This window comes from Uloborus diversus, chromosome 1, assembly GCF_026930045.1.
Source record: "Uloborus diversus isolate 005 chromosome 1, Udiv.v.3.1, whole genome shotgun sequence".
NCBI classification, from domain to species: domain Eukaryota; kingdom Metazoa; phylum Arthropoda; class Arachnida; order Araneae; family Uloboridae; genus Uloborus; species Uloborus diversus.
The window spans coordinates 253,937,311-253,962,139 of record NC_072731.1 but is presented as its reverse complement, the minus strand read 5'-3'; the positions used below and the strand labels follow the sequence as shown (position 1 = coordinate 253,962,139).

Below are 24,829 nucleotides of genomic sequence, written 5' to 3'. Positions count from 1 at the left end.
GGTCCTTTTGGTTTAGTGGTAAGGTACTGGTTCAGTGTAAAACAGGTTCGGAGATCAAAATCCGCCATGGAGTCAGCACGTAAATTAGAGGGCGTGGATGTGAGTAAGCAATGCGTGACTTTAACCATTTAGCCAAAATGACCTCTAAGGTCTGCAGCAAAGTTGGATTGTATGCTCTCTGACCATGCGCTAGCTAGTTCTTAATTAATAAAGTCGTCCTTAAATTTTTAACTACATTTTTGAAATTTATAGTCTGTGCATTTAGACTGTATTATTTATATTATTGATATTTTCAGCCTGTACATCACGCACCTAAGCCGTACAAGTTTGGATACAACGTTAAAGACAAGCACGGAGATCAATACAGGGAAGAAACTGGTGATGGTGCTGGCACTGTTTAAAGGAAGCTATGGCTTCACCGATGCCAGGGGCGTTCACAGGACGCGTCGACTACGTTGCCGATCATGCCGGATTCAGGGCTCAAGTCAAGACCAACGAACCCGGAACAGCCAATCAGGATCCTGCAGCAGTCAAGATGATCTCTTCTGCTGACAATGGTTACGCCGTGGGGAGCCGGACTTTTCGGAGCTGGATATGGAATCGGGGCTGGACTGCTTTCCGGATACGCTGCACCTGTAGCGGTTGCACCTGTTGCTCCAGCAGTTGCTGTTGGCTACGGGGGAAATTATGGTGGCGCTTTAGTTGGTGGTGCTGTATCTGGTTATGACAGCAGATTTGGTGCATATTAAATAGAAGATCCATCATATTGAACTTTAGCTTTGATGGGAAAGGACTGTTTATTTGTTTTTGTTTTGGGGTGCTCTAATTATGCTTTTTGAAAGTTTTACGGTGTTCTTTACAGTGTCTGTTGCTTTTCTTCGGTTCAGGATTTTATTCTTCGCAAGGATGTGAACCTGGAGCATTTAGCCTTCAAGCCAAATATCTGTTAATGTGTCATACATACTTCGTGATTTTTCTCAATAAAAATATATACACAATCCAATAGCTTTGATTTTCTTTAATTATAAAAAAATATGAACCCATGCATGTATTCTTAACATGCACCCCTCTAATGCGGACACTAACGAGACAAATTTTTCTGTCTGCAATAGAGAGGTGTCCGCAGAACAGAGGCTTAATAATGTTAATTGCCTTGGAATCCGGGAATTAAAAGTTGTCCGCATAAGACTTAATAATGCGGACATTGGGGGTGTCCGCATCTGAGGGGTGTCCGTTAGAAGGGGTTTTACTGTATTGATATTCAACTGTTTCTTTACATTTTTTCAAGCTATTTCAGTATCATAAATCTGGTTATTTACTTCCATTTTTGAGAAAAAAAAGAGGACCTAAAATGAAATTGAATGATCACATACGCAACACTTTCAGCGAAGACCAATAGGAAAACGTTATTTATTAATAAAAACATCACAACAGCGTTAGTATTTGCTATAAATAGCCTTAAGAATGGGTTTCAAAGCTACAAAGAACCAATTTTTCAATGGAAAAATAAGCTCATGGATAAAAGGCTAACTTTTTTTCAATAAAAAAGGGGCTCCTCGTAACTCTGAAACACTAGCCAGCGATGCTAACACACACACACACAAAAAAAAAAAAATATATATATATATATACATATATATATATATATATATATATATATATATATATATATATATATATATATATATATATATATATATATATATATATATATATATATATATATATATATATATATATATATATTCATGAACAAGGAAAGTAAAACTTTGCATGTTTGCGCGTAGTTTTTTATTTCAAATTTGTAAAGTAAATTATAAGATTCTAAAATATTTTAAGACTTTGACATGATAATAAGTGCATATAAACTGCATAAAGGCGATTTTCAAACTTAAGTTTTGGTAAATTTCTAAATGTAAAGTAGCACTGCTGTAGTTAGTGGATCATAAATTTGTTCGACGATAGGTTATTGGTCAAAAGCTGACAACATTGAAATGATTTTTAGAGACAAAATTCCAAGATACTTCCAGTGTGAAAGACAGAAAAAAAAAATAACTTCTGGAGTAGGGAAATTTCATGAAGGACTGTTACCTGATTTTTTTTAATGGTAGGTGACTCCCATTCTAAAACAGTAACATGAACATCCCTCTTCCTCCTACCCACATTCCATTTACGCTATCAACTAATCTCAGTGCAAGCAAGGTGAATTTTACATTTTACATGTTCAGTACTGCATATTTATTGTATTCCACAGGTTTAAATAAGTAATCATTTATGATCTGGAGCAGATTAATCCAATTTTCCTTCTATCTTGTGTGAAAAAAATGATTCGCCATTCGTAAAAAACCGCTATTCGAACTGCCTTCTGAAACGAATTGTGTACAAATAGCGAATTTTCATTGTATTTTGTTTCTACTCATTATGACAGTCAAATGATATAGACAGTTATGATACATTCTTTATTGCACATAATTTTAGTGTCGTTGAAAATTATTCGCAAACAAAAAGATTGAGTATTCGCTATTGCTATGATGAATTGAACTACGAAGAAAATCTCCCAGGAATCGAAAAAAAAAAAAAAGAGTCAATGAAAAAAAGATGCTTTAAACCATTCCTATTATATAAATGTGGCTCTGATAAGTGGAAGCTTGACCTTGACTATGTTTATTTATTTATTTATTTCTTATTTTTTTGTAGTAATAGGGAAGGGTGAGTTGAGTTTGGCGCTGAGTTGAGTTACATTACTTTTGTAGTAGTTCTGCTATAGTGCTCACTATAGTTCTGCCAAGACATTCCAACTCAAATCTGCACCAATAACACTTCCCTTTCTCTCTAAACTCCCCACAAAAGTAAACAACAACAGAGGGTTAAAGCTTCACCTTATAAGAGCCACACTATAAAGCAGGGTTATAAATTACTAATGACGCATACGTTTTCAAAACTGCTTTGTTTATTTCGCAGATCTTCATGCACCCAACGACACAAAAAATTTTAATCGAAAAATAAATAATAATACAATGAAACCCCGGTTTTACGATTCTCAAAAGTTTGGGTTAAAACCTTAGAATATGGAAAAACGTAAGATACAGGAAAACGTAAAATATGGAAAATACATAGAAAGCAAAAATCCTGTAGAAAAAACTAAAGGTAGTGAATATGCTTGCAAAAAGCATAGTGTCTTCATTTTACGAAAACAAAATTATAATACATATTATTTTAGCTTATTTAACACTTTAGTTGCGAATCTGGGCGTTTAAGTTGAAAACAATCCTTGGATTGCTTTTTAGTCGGAGTTCAAAGTTAATGCAACATCTTCCGCGATTATAATACTTTGCAAGTTTTTTTTCCTGATCTTAATTAGTAAGAAAATTCTTTCACTAGTTGCAAGCTTTTCAATGCAATATTGAAACATGCTTCCAATCCTTTTTGTTCACATTCTTCGGCGGACGAAAAGTCCAGTAGCATTTCTGTTTTCATAGATTAACTTTCAACAAAATGGATTTCCTTTAAAAAAGCACAAATGAAATATATTGCTCATTTTAGAACATTTCTTTTTTTTTTCTTCTTTTTTACTTCCAAGGAAAAACGTAAAATGCGGGAAATTAATAAATAACAAACTTACAAACCGGGTTAAATTATCATTATTAATATACAGAAAAACTGGGACTTGATGAAAAAAAACATTAAATGCGGGAAAAACGTCGATTCGGGTGGCGTAAAATCGGAGTTTTACTGTATTTAAAATATTTTGGAGGGAAGTAGAGAGAAAAAAAGATAGATCTAATTGCTCTGGAATGGAAACATATATATTTAAGCAGTAAATGAAAAAAGCTTTCGTCAGAAGTACTATTTTTTTTTCACTTGATGGTTGTTTTGAAATTCGAGCAAGCAGAAACAATTGAATGAAAAATATTTCGAAATTTGTATATTGTTGAACATAGACTAAAACTTTTCCAGGAAGGTGGATAGAAATTTCGATGAAATGCTCCAACCCTTTAATTTTTATCACATTTTAGGAATTTCATAGTTTTCCAACAATATTAAGAAACACAATGTTTATTAAAGTTTAGAAATTTAATTTAAAGGATATAGCAAAGTGTAGATTCCATGAAATTGAAGGTTTCAACATTGTTATAAAAACCTATCATCCAGTACTCAAATACACATTTTTTCCCCTTTATTTTTCAAAGCACAATCATTTGCAATGATTGAATTCTGTGTTACGGTGAGTATAATGTCTATGGTCAAATGTGTGTTTTAGATATTATGCAATGGGATATTTTATGTGGTTAAAAATAGTAGTTAAAACCGTGCTTACTACTAATTATCTCATTCTCACACTCACAAAAAAAAAAAAAAAAGGATGTGTAGAAAATAAGTAAAAATACATGTGAGCTAAAAATAATAATCTAATAAATATGCGACAAATAAGCAGAAATATGAAAAAGAAAAAAACCGAAGATGCGTATTTTTGGTTTACAGAAAATTTCTTTTTCAAACCATAAAACCTCATATTTTATTAGAGAATTAATATTGGGAAGCTCGTATGGCGAAGTGCATTACATAGACGTGTTTCGAAATCACAAGGAATCTTTTTCTTATTTAGATTATTAATGCGCAATGATGGCTCTGCATGGATTAAAATACCGAAAAATAACGTTTTATAGATTTCAGTTAAAAATATATTTTTTAAAATTCACACGTAATTGTCTTTATAAATCAAATATTAAAGCTAATGAAAGCATAACCTTTGTTATATTTATATTCTGTAAAACTTATTAAATAAAAAAAGTTTCTATTTTGGTAGATTCTTTTCTTCACCTTGCTGGCAGTTTCTGGTGCACAATCTGCAACAGTGGTAAGTAAAACCATTTTTTTTGCCAAGTGTAAAATTTCCTTATCTCTTTAGTTTTTGTCTTGAAGAAATTTTCCTCCTGAATGCTGTCCTTCTGCTCTCTTAATAAACGTGTTGATGCATCACATGACTTCTTTTACTCCAATTTAAAGTCATTTTCCCATTATTGGCAATTTTAATGTGATTCAATAGTTTACACTCTAAATATCACCAACAGTGGCCAAATTGAAACCAGGAAAAAAAAAAAAAAATCGCCAAGTTGGCGACAAAACTTGGCAACCAAAAGACTCGGGACATATCGCCAAGTCTCCACCAAATTGTAACACCACTTGAGTTTACATCGAAATTAACAACGATTTCTCCCCAAAAGGAGGCAAAAGACCCCTTTAAAAACACCCGAATGCAACCAAAAGCCGAAGTGCACAACTAGACCCCACTAGCAGTCTACGTACCAAACTTCAACTTTCTAGGACATACCGTTCTTGAGTTATGTGACATACATACGCACATACGCACATACGCGCATCCACACATACGCACATACGCACATACATACATACGTACATACAGACGTCACGAGAAAACTCGTTGTAATTAACTCGAGAATTGCGTCATGGATATTTCGCGTGTCTATACGTTCTTAGACACTTATCCACGTGTAGTCGAGTCGGAAAAAAAAAAAAAAAAAAAAAAAAACTCAACATTTATTCGGGGGTGAGCAAAATGGAAATTAAGGTCGATTTTTGAGTGAAACTTTTTTCTCGAATACAATAAATACTTCTTTTTTTGTAAAAGGAAGTAAAAAAGAGATGGTTTGAAACGAAATAACATTTCATGACGACGTACAATAATGACATGACGAACACGGGAAATGAATGAGACTCCATTTGACCAGATTTGAAAGAACGTAACTCATATCTTATGCTTACCAGGCCTACGGAGTAGAAGGGAAAATGGCCGACTCCGACTATGAGAATTTTTGAACTTTCCTCTCCGACTCCGACTACGACTTCTTTACTCCGAAATCAGTACGACTTCGATTTTAATGACGTAAGAGCCCTTGAGGGCTATACTGCGCCAAACGATTCTTTATTAAGCACTTTTGTTATACTTGGCCTGTTTGTCACGGAATAATCTGAGGCTTGGTTTTGCTTACATTTCAGCAACTAGATTACTTAGAGACTTCTGGATTTCACTAAATGATTTGCTTAATCTTAAGGTACAACTTAATGCTGAAAAATTAAAATTCTAAAAGAAAATTCATATTTCGGTTAGGATGTAAAATAGCAATTTTCATGCAATTTCCTCGTTAAAAGTTTAAATATAAAAACAGTAATGTTCAAAGCTGTCTGACTTCGACTTCAACTCTGCAGGCACTGGCAGAGCTTCGGACTTAGAGCGAAAATGACTGACTCCGATTCTTGTAAATTTAAACCTTCAGCTCCAGACTCCAACTCCTTTACCCCAAAATCAGTCCGACTCCTACTCAGATTCCACATTCTTGATAAATACAATGCATGAGCTCGTAATGGCACTAACCAACATGAAAAACTTCTAGCTCGGACATACTATTTCATTTCATTCATTCTAACTCTATTTAATTCTATTGACCTCGAGTACTTCTTATTAACCGCTGAAAACCACGTAATTTGCATGTGCTTCGGTGAAGCGTTATTGCTGCATTTCAAATATTTATTTTGTGCTTAAATATTTCCAAAAAATATTCAAATTGAATTGTAAAAATATTTAAAATAGATTCCAAATTTGGTATTTTGCACTTTTCCTCTTTTTCGGTTTTTGTGATTTCGAAAGTACAAGTACCTACATTAATAAAGACAACATTTCGAAAACTAAAACTGAGATATATTTCGTTTTTTCTATTACTATTTCATTTATTAACATTTTTTAGGATGCGTTTGTAATGAAATAACTTTCCGAAACAGGATAATTTTTCAAAGTTGTGATTTATATTTATAATTTTTACGTAACTTCAGAAAATCCCGAATGCCGCAAGAATTAGGCACCTTCTTGCAAATAAAAAAAATAGTGCTGGAACAAGAACTGATTGAAGTATTTCAGAAAATTGAATCCTCAGATCACACAGTGCATTCTGCATTATGAGCCTAAACTGACTGTGAGACTGTGACAATAACTTATTCACTTATAATGTTTGCTTCTTCTATTCCAATATACGCCTTTGAATTCATTTCATTCGTAATTCCAAAAAACTATACGAGGTGCTGCAGTCTTTGATTAACGGTGGCTGAAAAAGGCAAAACAAACTAATGCGGCAACTTATTACCTTTCTAAGTTTAGCGAATGAGAGATTTTTCATCGTGGTTATGATTTGTTTTTATTTTTAGTTCTTTTGAAATTACATTACACCATAAATTGTGTATAGAGCTTGTTTTGTACTACAAAGGAAAAACGTGGAATGTTTTACCTCTTTCGATAGTTTCTTAAGTCGCCACAAGGTAGCGTATTCAAACTCTAGAATTGCGAGTTGATACTGAACAGCTAAACTATGAATGTCCTTTTAAGATAACTTAATTATTTTCATTCAAACTATTTTCCACCACCTAACTGCACAATGCATTCCATATAAGAAAATGCTTTACATATATGATAAATTATCATTGGGCTCTAAACAATTGAGTTATGTTCTGTAAAACATAGTTAAATAATTGATGTTTGTATGACCATGATTCATTGGTTAATGTTTTTATCATAGGTGGCAGACGATGGAAATTCTAAAGTGGGCGTCAGCGAAACTTTAATTGAAGCGGCTTTTATTCCTGACAAAGGATTTGAAGTATTGAAAAATCTAATTGCTGTTATGGACTTGTCAGATTTAACTGCTTCGACAAATAAATACCATCTTCAAAACGGAAAATTATGGCATTTACCATTAAGATCTCCTGCTATATACGCAGCAGGAAAATCAGGAACGTGGAATGAGCAAAAGTCAAAAACATTCGATGGTGGAATAGAAGATCTATCACAACATTTACTACCAAGATATTCGAACCTGCTCTCATTATTAAGGCCACACTTAAAAGTGAATAAGCTCGAAAAGTCGAGCAAGACTATTATGGACTTTTTGGAAAATCTCGAGGTCGGAAATAAGCAGAATTTGGTAGGAAAAACAGAGCATGCAGCAAGAAAAGTGGCACAAGAGACCACGGATCCTGAATTAGTTACAACAGAAATGCCATTCGAGGGAGTGAAGATGTATGTGAAGACCTTTCCGGTAGAGCATGAAAAAGGAGAAATACCACAGAAAAAAGTCGTACTGAGAGCACTTTTGATAGCTAAAAAGAAACCACCACCTCCTGCTGTTAATGAGGTAATGGGTGAAAATGATTTTCCTTTGTACATATTGAATAAAAGGTATACGGAACGAAACGATGAGTCTGAAACTGTTACCCTAGAGCCTTTTGACTACCCCAAGTTGGAATCCGTAGTTTCTCCTATACAAGCTTCCGGACAGACAAAACCGATAATGGATTTTGTAGAGCCACCGATTTTTGTGGAGAGAATAAGAATTCCTCTACTGGAAGAAAGAGTAACTTCTGAAGTTCCTCTTAAAAGTTTAAAAGAATAACATAATTAATATTTTTCAGGTGTTATTTAAAGTTTAACTCTGGTTTTCTATCCGTATGAGTTGGGAAGTGAAATACTTGAATAAAGTTTGAATAAAGTTTGAAGCAAGTATGCGATCTGGTGTTTCTTTGAAAAATATCAAGCATCAAGCTCTTTAAGTTAATTGTACGGACGAAAGGTGAAATAACTATTTTTCTTAATATGTCTTCAGACACAAAATTAAAAACAATTCATTCAAACAATTAAACCGATTATTTAAAAAAAAGTCAATATATTAATAAGAGTAAGAAAAAAAACCATAGTCATATAATGACTATCGAAATAATTAAAAAAAAAAAATCATTTCAGCAGTAAATACACCATGTAGTTTTGGCTCCTTAGGCATAAGCCACAAAGGTATTGGTCATTTGTGACGGATCACCTGAAAGGCGATCATCATTATCCCTAACATTGAATGACGATACCTTACTTAAACATCATGAAATGGTGCTCCCAGTCATTTCCAACTACAGTCGGATCCCGCTACAACGCGATCCGACTTACGCGAAATGCCTATAACACGAGTTTTTCATGAGTAATGATTTTTTTTAGTGCGGACACAAATTACTCTCCTGCAACATGAAATTTTTCGGAAAAGAGCGGCGGAGAGTTAGAATGGGCTCCGTTGACACTAAATATTGGTTTTGTGAATGGACTTTCGTCCCTTTAGCATCACTGAAAGTTCACTCACTGAATTAGTCTGAACAACGCTTTGCTTTAGTTTATACAAATAACCGCTCCGATTCTTAAACTTTTTTTTTCTTCATTTTACATATGAAAGTTGATAAAATACATTCTGATAACATTCTAGTTGCGCTGCAAAAACCTTCCTCATTTTTTAAATTATAAATATATTTACTATATCTATACTGTTAAGTGCTATAATAATGCTGCAGTGTACATACTGTAAGTACCATACTGCTTTATTTTACGTTTCTCTCCCCCATTAATCATTGATTTTGTGCTAAATTACAGAATTTTATGTCAAATAATAACGCTTTTTCTAAAATACAGAAAAAGTCGGTTCTTTGTAAAAGATACTGCAATATATAGTTAATAAATGGTTTGAAACAATACGAAAGGTGTTTACAAACGTCTGAAACAATTAGGTATGCTTATAAAACATTACTAAACATACCTTGTTGCACAACGCGAAATTCCGACTTACGCGAGGTGTCTTGGAACGCATCCCTCGCGTAAGTCGGGACTCGACTGTATACAATTTAGACACGAGGTTGAATGGGAGGGAATTTCTCTTCTATCTGCTGTACTGGAGAATTGATCAATGACCACTCATAGGACTTTTGAGAACACAGATTTACAAACAATCTATTTACGCGCTGAATTTATGTAAAATACACACAAAGGTATCATTTACATCAACATTTAATCTTCCAAAATTGAATTAATAAATAAGTAAATAAAAATAAATAAATAAAAATGGAAGAATGAAAAACGTAATTGTTTTCGTTTACCCCAGAGTAAATTGAAACACGTAAATTGCACATTAAAAACAGCTGACAAAGTGAAATTCGAAGCTGAATATTTTTAGTATCTTTTACATGAAAAGTAAAACTAGTTAAAAATAGTTTCTTCTCATTTGTAGACCTACTGTAGAGTTAAATGCAAGATCACAAAACTTTAAAAAACAACTTTTTCCCCAGCGTCATCTTCAAGCAGTGATGACTCCTACACAATGGTTTGGAAATACGCGGTATTCTCAGCAATACTTCTATACAGTGATGTCACATCAATCCATTAAAATCTGACTTAAAATTTATTTTAAATTTTGGTCGTCAAAAGTTTTGTTTAGTTGAATGATGTTACTTTGATTGGGTAGAAGTAAATTTTTGTCTCATTTTGGGCTTCTGAAGAAAGAATGGATGCCATTTAGTGGTACTTCAGTTTTGCTAGTCCCTAGTAATTGGCACATGGGCTTACAGTCCCTAATGTGTTGTGTAATGTGTCACTATTACTAGTTTGATTTCTGATACTTTTGCAGCAAAAAATGTTACAGTCGGACCTCGATATAAGGTCGACCCTCGGAAGTTCACGAAACTGACCTTATAAGCGGGTTGACCTTATAACCGATTAATATATATTCATTGATAAATAAATATTTAATTCATTAAGTCACTTCAAAATTTAATACGGTCAAAACTATCAGTTAATTAGGTTATTATAGTTAAATTGATTTGAACCAATTTAAATTTTTGGAATCAGTAAGAAATTTTGAATTTAATTTTTAAAACTTTCATTTAGAGTATAGTTGCATTCAAATATCCCAAAGCAAACAACTGATGTGCAACTTACCTTACTTAAAATTGTCATTAATACAGGACTAATGTGTTTTTTCTTTAATTTAAACAAAATGGTTTCTAATTATTTTCTGAAAATTTCTTCAGCTTCCCATGACTGGTAAAAGAGTGCAATATGTAATGCATCTTGTACTCGTAATGCTCACTTGCTACTGCATTCTGTGCACTACTTGCCACGTTCATTTTTTAAGGATCGTATATCGCGGTGAATTCTTGGAAGTGAATCTGTTAGGTACTGAAATCATTCAAAGAAATCTGACAAAAGTGACCTTATAAGCGATTAATGTATTATGACCTGACCATATATCCGATAATACATGACATAGAATTCCTATTCAGTGAGCCGGGACTTTAGAAAAGTGACTTTATTTGCGGGGTGACCTTATAAGCGGGTGACCCTCTATTGAGGTCTGACTGTATATGGGTTCTACTATTGATTTGAATCCTCCAGAATCTACTGTTAAAAAAATAAAAACTGGTGATTACTGGTGATTTTGGTAACTTTTTATGCATATATTTTTATAAAAATATCTATTCAAATATTTTTGCTTTTAGTGAACTGAATAGATGCACAGATGTGCATTTTTTAATACAAAAATATTTACAAGTAAATATTTCTTTTCCAAGAAATGAAAACAGGGCAAGTTTAAGGACACTCTTAAAGTGGTGCCAGTTACTGGGGTTGTTACATTAATATGAATTTGTCTTAAAAACTACCGTTTTTATGCACTTATATACACTAGCGTCAAAGGGGGTTAACGTATGCAATTGCAAATGCACATATGCATTTGTATATAATCCGGGCACAATATAACATTCTCAAGCAACAGTTTTGAAGCTATAAAAGTGAGTCTCTTCATCAGAGTTCAAAAAAGGTTAATAACCCAGAACAGTTAATTGAACAGAAAAAATAGTTTAAGATACAGGATATATAGCCACAGGCAGCTATATCCGACCACGATGACTTGTTTAGAGCTTCTCTGTTTCCTACAGCGCATAACGTCTTTCCTCGCAGAACTTTTCCTTCTTTGATGCCATTCCCCGAGCATAGTTGTCCATGCAGTTTTTCCCGCTTTTCAGGTTTACCTAACTTTTCCGGCTTCTAGCTGCATGTGACTATATATTCCCTCTCATCTTCTATTTTGTCGCCAGGTGAGAAAGTATGTTCCATAAAAAGATACTTAACTCTCTATAGTTGAAGAAAACCTAACCTGGCAGCATTTAAAAGGGGTGATTCGGATCTGCGTAGCCTTCACAATGCTGCCAGGTTAGATTTGCCGCAATTATTGACTACTTGAATTCCAATACGTTGATCCCTGGCTTTATGGATTAAAATTGAAAATATTAGGTTTTTAGTCTTTTTGTAAGCCCGTTATTATCTGTCAGTGGCAAATGAAAATTATTTTTACTTTCTTTTCTATAACATGTAGGATTAAATAAATGAAATTTTTCAAATTTCGACGGAATTATGTGTTTTGAGGTTTCTGACAGAAAATTTGAAATTTTGACTATTTTTGTAAAATGCTTGTCTCCTTGTCTCTCTTTGTGTGTATGTCTACATGTATGACATTCTTGAAGATTATGGTTGGTTAAAGAAAATATTCACCAGGCCTTTAGGTTTTTAATGATGTTTAACTTCCAGCTTCTCGAATTCAAATATTGATGTATTATACTTCCTACGGCATTAGAAAGGTATTTATTAATCATAGACATCGATCAAATAGTAAAATATGGATACTGTTATTTGTTGAACTTGTTGTGAAGGTATTTTTCTTCCCACTGCCTCGTAAATGGTTGACTAAAGTGTGAAATCGAAAGTTGTACACCAGTAAAAAATTTTCACGTCAATCAACATTACTTCCATTCTGCAATTAGAATCTCATCCACGTACAAAACTCCGCTGCGTCAATGTAAAATCTAAGAGAAAATATTTTCCACATCTTACTATTTTTCGTTATTTTGACGCTATCCAAGGAAAAAAATTTGTAAAAAAATTTGAAACGTGATGATGAATAATGAGCAAAACTCTGCGATGCGTCGTTATTTAGACGTATTACACGCAAAGAGTAGACACAAAAAATGAAACGCTATCGTTGCAAGTAAACAAAACATTACTTTCTTTGCACTCATTAACATTTTTGAAAACATTTGGTTCTTATTATAGATAAGAAGGAGGCTTTGTTTCTAATAATGATAATGCAACTACATCGATTGATATCATGTATTACTGAATGATAAATAAAAGATTTACTCAAGGATACCCAATCGGTTAAGAAATTGATTTACATTTTTTTGCCTTCGAAACATTTTCATCAGGTGTTTTTGTTAATCTGCTAAATTCCTTTTACATTACGACAGCTCCAGTAAAATACTTATTCAGGAGGTCAGATTACAACGAAGATAGCTACATTTCCTACACATTTTAAGGAGAAATTTATTGAATATCTTTTTCTACTTGAACTAATATGCATTTGAATATGGAGATAAGGATTTTGTATAAATGGAAAACTATTACTTCGTAAGGAACATTTGTATCTAAGTTTTGACTTAAGAACTACCTTCTTTGAGGAGATGGTTGCCAAAGTAAGTCAGAAATTTCAGGTTTCGGCTTTTTGAAAACTTTATTAGGTGTAATAATTAAGGTAGATGACCAGTGAGTGAGCATATTCCAGTGAATGGATATTTCGTTTTTTTTGTTTAAATAAGGAAGTTTATACCAGAAATTTATTGAATATCTTTTTCTACTTGAACTAATATGCATTTGAAAATGGAGATAAGAATTTTTGTATAAATGGAAAACTATTAGTTCGTAAGGAACATTTGTATCTAAGTTTTGACTTAAGAACTACCTTCTTTGAGGAGATGGTTGCCAAAGTAAGTAAGAAATTTTAGGTTTCGGATTTTTGAAAACTTTATTAGGTGTAGTAATTAGGATAGACTGATCAGTGAGTGAGCATATCCCAGTGAATGGATATTTCGTTGTTTTGTTTAAATAAGGAAGCTTATACAAGAAATTTATTGAATATTTTTTTCTACGTGAACTAATATGCATTTGATAATGGAGATAAGGATTTCGTATAAATGGAAAACTATTAGATCGTAAGGAACATTTGTATCTAAGTTTTGACTTAAGAACTATCTTCTTTGAGGAGATGGTTGCCAAAGTAAGTAAGAAATTTTTGGTTTCGGCATTTTAAAAACTTTATTAGGTGTAGTAATTAGGGTAGACTGACCAGTGAGTGAGCATATCCCAGTAAATGGATATTTCTTTCTTTTGTTTTGAATAAGGAAGTTTATGCAAGAAAGTTATCGAATATTTTTTTCTACTTGAACTAATATGCTTTCGAAGTTGGAGAAAAGGTTTTTATATAGAAGGAAAACTATTAGTTGGTAAGGAACATTTGCATCTAAGTTTTGACTTTTGAACTATCTTCTTTGAGGAGATGATTGCGAAAGTGTTTCAAACATTTTAATTTTCAGCTACAGTTAATTCGCGATAACTCGAAGTCTAATAACTCGAATATTACTATAACTCGAAGTTTTTATCAAGTTTTGACCTCTTTGTTTTTAATTCCATGCCATAGTATTCTCTATATATCGAAGTTAACGTCCTTTAACTCGAAGTTTTTTTTTGAGATGACTCGAAATTTATTTCGAAATAATGAAAAAAAAAAAAAAAGAATGAAACAAGTGACTATGAGAGGAAAATTAATTCACCTTCTATTGCAATTCCTGCACACTAGACTTCTAAAGCAAGAAGAACACCTGTTGAGTCAATGTGCGATAATTAATAAGTTAGCTTGTTTTCTTTTGTTGTACTGTACTGTTTACACTTTGACATGTTGCTGGACTACGAATTTGCTTTCAAGTTGTCAAATTGTCAAGTCAACTGATTGTACCTTGATTCAAAGGCTGACTTAAGTTAAAATGCGTTCCCCCTCTTTCTTTGGTTCGATCATTTGCTGATAAGTTCCGGAGAGACAGAGTGAGTTTTCTTTACTATTAAAGATGTAAAAGCAAGTACTCTGTCAATGATATTAAAAGAAGAAGAAAATCTTCTAAAGCGGTAGAATCCGTGAATCCGAAGTTGAAACGAATGAAGATGTGCACCTTCCCTGAAGTAGAATCAGTTCTATTCAAGCGGTTCCAGCAGCATCGAAATCAAAATCACGGCATTTTTTTATGAAAATGATATGGCATAACTGGAACTTTGGGCTTACGCGTTAGGACAATTGGGCAGTAGAGATAGCAATGAGTGAAGCCTCAGAGGCCGCGTGGTCAGAGCGATTGCTTGAGAGTCTTGAGGCGGCGGGTTCGATTCCCACCCTCGCTCTGGATGTACTTTCCCGTCTTTGTGCTGTAAATGTTTTTATGCTCCGTACTATATGGAATAAAAATACGACACATGTAAGGGAGGCGAAACAACTACTGAATTTGTAGTCCTCATCAAATAAAACCTGAGCAATGAGCTCCGTGAGGAAGAAGATCACTCGATTCCCAGCATAGTCTTGGTTGTAGCTTCTCTATTTATGTTGCACATTTTTCCTTTCTATCTGTATCTGTCTTGTACTATCTGTTTAATCGCATCAAAAATATTCTGAAAAACATATGTAATTGCGGTGAAGCGTACAGTTCGTAGTCCTCACCGAAAGCCCGAGGAGAAGCTGTGAAATGTAAATATACGCAGTTAACCGGGACTAACAGTCTCACTTAGAATACAAAGTACTTAGAGTATGAAGACATTTATGTCTTCCTAACCATCTCAGGTCTCTAGATATTTTTGCTATGAACTTAAGAATTAAATAACTTTGAAATTAGTACAAAAACAAGTACTCGTGCGCGTGCGTGTATGTGTCCGAAACCCAGACGAACCAACAGCAATAAGTTTTGAAGTTACATCTGTCACTTGATTTTATTTTCATTTCTTAAAAAATCACCCTCTGGACTCCGTTTTTAAAAGGTATGGTAGCTGCTGTTAAATAACTCCAAAATATAGAATCTATATTCTTTAGTTCCTTGAAGCACTTGCTGGGTTCAAGTAAAGTTTTTCAGAAGTTTGCACTTCTGAAGTGGCGTAGTATCTTTAGCTCGACATACGCATTTTAAACAAACGTATCGTTTTATCTTTTCTTTTTTCATGAGTGGTATTTTTCAGAACTGGTGACAACAGCTGTTGATCCAGTCCTGGAATTTTATGTAGAGGGTAATGAAAGCCACGATATTGGTTGAATTCGATGTTTCTGAAAAGTTTGCAATGGATGTTCTAGTCTTTTTTTCTTTCCTTCTGTGTGTCACCTACTGGACGATAGTTGGAACATTTTGCAGGAAAAATCCAGCAGGCACACATAGAAGTCTCAACTTCCGGATTCACAATGTACACCCAAGCTCAATGCAACTTAACCAATCTCCTATTATCTGTACTTTTACGTAGCGTTAGTGAAAAAATGAAATACTATTTATTACTTCTATCCATATTCGCAAAAAATGAAGTATTTTCAAAGAACAACTCTCTAGAAAAAAAAAAAAAAAATCACAGCAAAAGAAAAAAAAAAAAAAAAGAGATGCACTTGTGTCTTCTAAGTTTCATAGTTGGTTGCTATTGCTGATGTATATACCTTTTAGGGTTCATTGTCTATGTCACTGCACTAGTCATTGGAAAATTACGGTGGGCGACATTAAGAACATGGGCGATATTTGGGCCCTCTGCCTTATGCCTTTTCACCGGCAACAGCACTGTTTTATTTTCCATTTTCCTTTGGGCAATGAACAAAACATTAATTTTCATCTTTACATTGTCTCAGGATGTAGTTTCTAATGTATTTATTTTTCCCGAAAAATCGAAGAGGTGTTTTTTAGAGATTGCCAAACTCCAATGAGTTGTACTATGTAGCTTCGTGGAGATCTAAAATTGGAAAATCTTGCGAAATACATGATTTAAACATAACATGTACTTTTGGGTGCCAAAAATGGAACAGTAAAAAAATTCATAAATCTAGCTAAATTCCATGTGAGTTGCATTTACAGTTTAATTCGTACCTTATAATGAATAATTTACCTGTACGTTTATGGCATGCTCTTTTATTAATTATTTTTTGATGTTTGTATTAGAAAGTAAATATTGGTGATAATTATTAATAATTGCTGCAATCACTTGCTCTTTAGATTTTTTTGATTGCCTTGCTGGCAATTGTGGCTGCTGAAGCAAGCTACGTTCCAGTCGTTCCAGTTGTCGAGAAAGTAGTACCAGTAAGTAGGTCTGGAATAGAGTTCATTTCAAAAGTCCTTAAACTTATTTTTGTCAAGAATGTTTAAAATAATTTCCTGATACATGGCTGTTATTCAGAATGGGGTTGTTTCCTTCAGTCAAAAGTAGTACTTTCAGTCAATAAAATTGATAGAATAAGCCAAAAAAAAAAAAAAAAAAAAAACATGGACCCAGAAATTTTTTTATTTTCCCAACAGTTATTTTTTAGTTAATTTTTTAAAATGTCCGATTTTTCAAACAAAGCGTGGTATTGATGACGTCACAAATGATGCTTTTTGGCGCATCTTTGTACCACGTTTCCACGTTATGATAATCGAGAAGCGAATTAAAATTGCGCTCTACGCTTGCTATCAACCCTATCGTTGCCAATACACGTGAGTAAAGATGCGAATTAAATATTTTGCTCTGAGAATGGCAACACAGAATGGCATTTCATCATTTGTAATGTCATCGGCAAGAAATGTAAACAATAAAATATCACCGATTTAATATTTTTTAAAAATATTAAACTTAAACAAATTATTTAAAAAATGGTTAGATCCTATGTTTTTAAACATGTTCTTTCAGAAAAAAATACTTTTAAAATATTGGAAACAGCCCCATTTACAATCTACTCGAAAGTAATCACTTAACTTTTAAAATAGGTTGTTCCAGTCGTCAAGAACCCACCTAAACCCTTCTCTTTTGGATACCAAGTGAAGGCCAAAGACGGTGAGCAATTTCGATCGGAGACCAGCGATGGACATGTCGTCAAGGGCAGTTACGGTTTCTATGACATCCGAGGCATTAAGCGAGAAGTCAACTACATTGCTGACGACAACGGATTCCGGGCTCAGATCGACACCAACGAGCCAGGCACAGCCAATCAGAATCCAGCTGGTGTTCAGATCAACTCTTATGCCCCCTATGGTAATGGTGGGGCGATCGTCGTGCCTGTAGCGGAGAAAGTTTTGGTACCCAGTCAACCTGTGGTCGTGCCTGTAGCGGAGAAGGTTGTGGTACCCAGTCAACCCGTGGTTGTTGAGAATGGATTTGGACATTACGGATATCACTAAATAATTTCTCTTTTAAATATGAACCTGCTTCCCAGAAGGATTATAAAGCAATAAAATATGATCATTTGAATGTTGTTTTGCTTTTGCGTCATGGAAATATAAGACTATGTAGTAACCCGTGATTTTGACGGGAATGGGTTAACATTCCCTACAGAATATCTATATGTGGTTTCAACTTAAGATTCATAAGAAAATCAAAGAATGCTTTTCCCAGAAACTCCCGTAGATAAATGTAACGATAAAGGTTTGAAACATTTTGATAAATTATCATAATCAATGGCATTACAGTCCTTTGAAGATCCTGGCCTTCTTCAGACGCTTCCCCATCTGATCCTCGATCCATTAACCTCCAGTTCTTAACTTTTAAAACGAGCCCCATCATCTTTTCTTAGATCTTCTCTTTGGATCTTCAAAAGACAGGTTACAATAAAGACTTAAGGGGGTCCGGGACACATTTTGAAATTTTTTTTATTATGTACCTTAGAGTTTTGAAATTTTTTGAACTGATTTATCATTTATTTAATAAGCAAAATCATAACATAAATATGAAAAAAAATTATTTTTTTATTTAAATTTAATTAGTTTTTTTCAAAAAAATGGGGTTGCTTTAAATTGCTATAACTCAAAATATTGTTCGTCAATTTTAAATTTTTTTTTCAAAAAAGTATGTACAAATATCTAAGCTTTAATTTTTATTCGGCGATTTTAAAAATATTGATTCAATAAAAAATAAAAAATATTTGAAGAAAAATTTCGAAAAATTCGAAGATACTTTTTTAAAAAAAAATCATAATTTTTGCAGTAAGCGTTTTTTTCAAATTCGCCGAATAAAAATTAGAGTAAATTGCTTGAAAAAGATATGCTCCAAGTTTCATTACTTTATCTCTATCGGTTCCTGACTTATAAGAGTTTGAATGCAAGAAATCGGGAAAAATTGCATCATGGAGAAAAACGCGTTTAAAGTTTTAAAGTTATGTACACATTCGTTAGATGCATGCAACAAAAATAACTATAACTTTCGTTCTACTTAAGGTAGAAACAAGATTCAAACGTCCTCTTAAGCAGAAAAAAACGGAGCAATTTTTCAAATTATAAAAAAAAAATTGCAAAATTTGAGGATTTTTGTGTCCCGGACCAACTTAAAGGGTCATTCTCTCTGCATTCATACTCAGAAGGGGACCTGCCCATCTCAATCTACTTAGTTGTATTGATTTAATAATACCATCATCTTGATAAATTTAATAGAGTGTAGGTATAATTACTCACATGAAGTGCTTATTATCAAAAATAGCTCAGTTCAGTTTTATAAATCTTATAGAAGAGGAAAAAGTTTCATACTGTGTCCACCAGGGACGGGGTGGGGGGGGGATTCTTAGGGTTCAAACCCCACCCGAAAAGTTCGGTTTGACATTTAAGTGTTCGTTTACATTAAAAAATTTCCAAAAAATATCGTTCCAAAACTCAAATGTCTTTCATCTGTATATTTATAGCATAAAACACTTTAATAATAGATAACCCGACGACTTGAATATTAGCACAAATATCGCAAAGCTCCGCATGAAAGTTTTTAAATCCTCCCCGAAATTATTTTCTGGTTACGACCCTGCTGCACACTTATCTTTTCAAAATCATTTTTTCTCTTTTAAAAAACATTAAAAACATTCAGTGTATGACTTCATTCTTGTTTCTGTTTCTGAATTAGCAGTATTGTTTCAATATTTACGAATTAAAATAATTTGTATCGACTTGGTGTTGAAGTAAATCGATTTTTTCTTTGTAATTTTTAATTTGAAATTCTATTAAATTTTTTATTGTGTGTGGTACAGAGAATCGTCTTTACAGTATCCTGCAAAGAAAGCGTGTATTGACGATTGAACTAGTTTTTATATAAACCGGGATTTTGGATCCGGCTCCAACAGAATTAAATTCGATCCCCTTCATATCGTTTTGAGGCTGAATAGTTGGAGGGTCATTTCACGGTATGTTGGACAAAGTCCGTAACATGACTTTTTTTGCCATAACTTTTGAATTTACAGTTCGATTAGCACACTCTGTTACTTTGAGTATGTTCTACCAACACACAAACTCAAATTAAAATTTGCAAATCAAACAGTAAATTAAATAGTTATCACAAAAAAGTGTCATGTTACGGACTCTATATCTGTCCAAAATACTGTAAAATGATCCTGGAAGAAAATTTATCAAATTGAGGAAAAAAAAAAAGAAAATTCATGCATGGAGCTGGTTTTGATACTTAATGCGAAAAGCATTGCTTTCCCCTCCTTGCGTTAGAGCCACTATATAAGACAGGCCGACACATCAGCTCAAGTTTTGTTCTTTTGGATCAGATTTTTCATTGTTGCTGAGCTAGGTTTACCAAAACAAAGTTTCAGATTTTTTTTTTCAAATTGGCCAAAATTACATTGTTAATGAATTAACATTTCATTTAATAAACAACTCATATGCCGCTAATAATTGCTCGCAGTGAAACGTACCAAAAGCAATATCTCGCCAGAAAAGACAACCACTCAAACACGCGCTCCGATACAAAATGGCTACTCTTAAGCTGATGCGTCGGCTCGTCTATTTAGAGGCCTTAACCCGTGCGGTCGGCGAGCAATTTCAGGTGGTTAACGAACAGCAAGGGAAAATTAATCTGCACAATTTTTGTAGCTGTAATTAAATTTGCTAAAGAAAACTTTTGTATTCATCTTACTTCACGTATAGAATCGTTGTGAAAATACTATTTCTAACCTTTGTGGTCCGCTGGGGATTCGGAAGGTTACTAAGTGGCCCTCAGTAGTGAAAAGGTTGAGAACTACTGGCTTATATCATATATTACTCTCCAAAACGACACTAAAAATGGTTTTCAGAACCCTCCTTGCAAAGATCATCAAGGCTTTAAGCAGTAATATGCCACACTTGAGTCAAGGCTTAAGGTAGAACTACATGTAATATACCAACAACTCGGTTAGGACTGCTGTTTTGCCCCTGTTATGGGCTCATCAGTCTGTAATTTTTACTAATAATAAAGTTGAAAGTCTCTCTGTCCCTATCTCTCTCTGTCTGTCAGGATCTCTGTGACGCGCATAGCGCCTAGACCGTTCGGCCGATTTTCATGAAATTTGGCACAAAGTTAGTTTGAAGCATGGGGCTGAGCACCTCGAAGCGATTTTTTTTGAAAATTCGACGTGGTTCTTTTTCTATTCCAATTTTAAGAACAAAATTATCATAAGATGGACGAGTAAATTACGAAATTATCATAACGTGGAACCATAACGTGGGCACAAGCCAATTGGCGAGATACGAAATTATCATAACGTGGATCCGCAACATGGGTACAAGCCAATTGGCGGGAAAATTCGCCACACATTATTTGTAAATACAGTACAACCTCGATATCTCAAATCTCTCGGGACGGGGAAAAATTTCGAGCTATCGAGTTTTCGAGTTATCAAGGTTTTTAAAAAATTACACTTGTAACTCTCACATTTACACACACATACGCTATATGCATTTATATATATGAACTATGGGACCACTTCGAATTACGATCAATAAAGTAGTCTTCAATATTTCAGCAGATTTGAAATTTTCTAATTGTCGAATGTGCGCAGGATGAGATTTTTGAAATGAACAACTCAATTTCAACTTGGTTTTTTCACCTAAAAATTTAAAAATTCTAATTTTATCTTTGACCAGTAACCTCACATTCAAAAAGTTCTCAGCTGCCATTTTGTAGGAATTAAAAAAGCTGAATGATGAAAATGAGGAACGCATTTTCCGTTTTCGCTTGAAAACTGACGGACGAAAAATCGAACCCCTTTCCTCAAAGTGGACAACATGTTCGAGAGAAATGTACAAAGATTCTAAACTCTGGGGAAAACACTGCACCTCCTTCATGCCAACACTCCCCTATTATCTTGTCCCAATTCCCTATTCACAAAATTTCCAAGAAAAGGGATGAAAAACGTTAAGCAATTGTCTCTGGAACTGGTTTTACTACAAAAATTGCCAAAGCAAAACGACAATTGAAACTTGCTTCTGTGCAAAAATTTCGACGTATCAAAGGTTTCAAAAAATAAATTTCGAGATAACTATGGTAAATACATAGAGGTTGTTATAGAAAATGCTGGGGAAAATGTTTGTTTCGAGACATCAAGGGTTTCGAGATAAGGAGGTTCGAGATATCAAGGTTTGACTGTATACAGGTGAACCAAAAGACTTTTTAATTTTTCTATTACGGGCAAAGCCGTGCGGGTACCACTAGTAGTCAATAACCAAGCTGGAGGCAGATGTGATCTGAGTGAAGCTGAGAGCTGTGGAAGTCACAGCCGGGCTGCCGCTAAATTGGATGCATTTCTCCCTTAGCCCTGGCTTAACTGCTTAATACCCAAGTTTTGGGTTCAATTCACGAGTCGAACCGCACCATGCTGCGGATTCTCACTGTTGTGCTAAATTTACTTGATCTACCAGTTTGTTGACACTCTAAACTCCAATGACATGACAACTGCTTCCAGCTCGGTTATTGACTGTAGCAAACTGATGAGTCCACAACAGGAACGAAACTGCTGTCTTTGGATGTCATTGAACGGGATGTATTGCATGTTGCACCATCAAGGCTCTTTTTTCTCTCCAGTCTCTAAAGCATAGGTTAATACAGAATTTACTAAAATCTTGTACAATAGAATTTTCGCCCTTTTCTTATTATGGGGAATTGGAATAAAGTAGCAACGATTTGTAGCATTGATCCTTCTTCCGATTTAAAGATTAATATCATTTTGACAGTTAGTTTCGGAGTCTAAGTGTGTGAAAATTTTGACAGTTTCAAATTTAAGTGGTATTTATCAATGAGCATTTTAAATGTTACGTTTAAATGGGTTCAGTAGACATTGAAACTCAAAAAACTATAAGTGTTTTGGGGAAGAAAAATGTTTGGTAAACAGTTTTGAAAAAAGCAAAATGAATTACTCGAAAAAAATCCCACTATTGCACCGAAATATACATTAAAAGGCATAAGATGCTTCTATAAACAAACCATAAAAATTGAACTTTAAAATGACTTTCCTGGAACTATTTTCACAATAATTTATAATTTACGCGCTAGAAACTTGTGCACTATGCTAAATTCATTACTGAAATCTAGCAAATATGTTGATAACACAGTTAGTTTTAATAAAATACAGAATTTTACAGCGATGAAAAAGAAATAGCAATTTTCGCAAAGGTTAACAATTAATTTCAAACTAAAAGAAATAAAAATACCAATATTTATTGCTTCTGCACCTTTCAGATTTTAGATCAAGATCTACAATGCATCAAATTTTACTATTAGCCATTGGAGTATGTGCCAGTTGATAATTTCCGTTACAAAACAAGAGCTGGTGTGATAAAAAATAGGTTCGTTCAGATCTGGACGAACTTCTTGTTTTGAAATTGCATTCTGCTTTGCTGTAAACAACGAAGGTTTAATTTTAACTGAACGCTATAAATATTCCTCGCGAAACGAGCAAACTCATTTCTAAAAAACTTCTATAAAGCTTGTCTTAACTCCATCTCACGATTAACCTGCTGCCTTGTCCATTAAAAAAGGGGAGAAAAAAAGGAACGGAAGAAAAAAGAGAAAGATTACAGCTGAATTTATTTTTGTCCTGCAGGAGTGGCAGAGTTGAGTTTTTTCTTGGTTTGTTTCTTTTACGAGTAAAGGCCAAAACGTCATTTTGTGGAGAATGCTCCGAATATTTCCCTACACTTATTACGAACTGCCAAAAAGCATGGAGTCCACTTGTCCGTTGACTCGGCTTCTCTTCATCGGTAAGTTCTTTTAATTTAGGACTGATCTAATGAAAGTTTTCTGTTGGCCGTTTTATTTAAATGGCTTCTGTGACGTTTGCGATGATAAATATAAACTCAATCTCCCATGTCAAGCAGACAAGCGCGAGTAAGTTTAGCATTGATTATATATTCGGAAAACGCAGTTCGTCAAAAGTGCATTAAATATCCGCTAGTTCTTTTGTGGTTTAGCGCAAGGGCGCCCATATAGGGCGGCAAGTGGGGGCTCTAGCCCCCCCCCCCTTTGAAATTAGAACTTTCTTGCTTTTAGTACTTTTTTCTTTGCAAAAACGTAAAAACATGAATAAGTTATTAAAAATGCCAAATTTGAATGACTCTAAACTGTCCTGAAATCAGTTTCCACGCGGAAAATATCCAGCTAAACCACGGGGAAAATAGTTGAGCCCCCCCCCCCTTTAACTTTGCGTATAGGCGCCAATGGTTTAGCGTGGAAAAGCTTTCTTTCAATATAGGTGATGTTGTATGTATAATTTTATTTAAAAAGTATTGGTTCAATACTGCTCACGGAATGTATTTTCACTACCACTAGCCATTTTTTGCTAGTAAATAAAATCCATTTATATTTTTTACGATTTTTACAAATATCTTTTTTTAACAGAAAAATATGAATGATTAGAAAAAAAAGGGAAAATTTGATATATATATATATACATACATACATATATATATATATATATATATATATATATATATATATATATATATATATATATATATATATATTATATATATATTATATATATTATATATATATATATATATATATATATATATATATATATATATATATATATATATATATATATATATATATATATATATACACACACACAGTTGGCTC

At 33.7% G+C, this 24,829-nt stretch overlaps 1 protein-coding gene across 1 annotated transcript in view; it reads left to right on the top strand.

Annotated features, from left to right (window-relative positions):
- Positions 1-554: 554 nt before the first annotated feature.
- Positions 555-24,829, top strand: part of LOC129220098 (uncharacterized) — a 98,445-nt gene continuing 74,170 nt past the window's right edge. Inside the window, exons 1-4 of the mRNA XM_054854442.1 lie at positions 555-713; positions 7,587-8,420; positions 16,978-17,061; positions 17,725-17,989. Coding sequence (XP_054710417.1) covers positions 555-713; positions 7,587-8,420; positions 16,978-17,061; positions 17,725-17,989 — 1,342 coding nt within the window. The remainder of the gene's footprint in view (positions 714-7,586; positions 8,421-16,977; positions 17,062-17,724; positions 17,990-24,829) is intronic.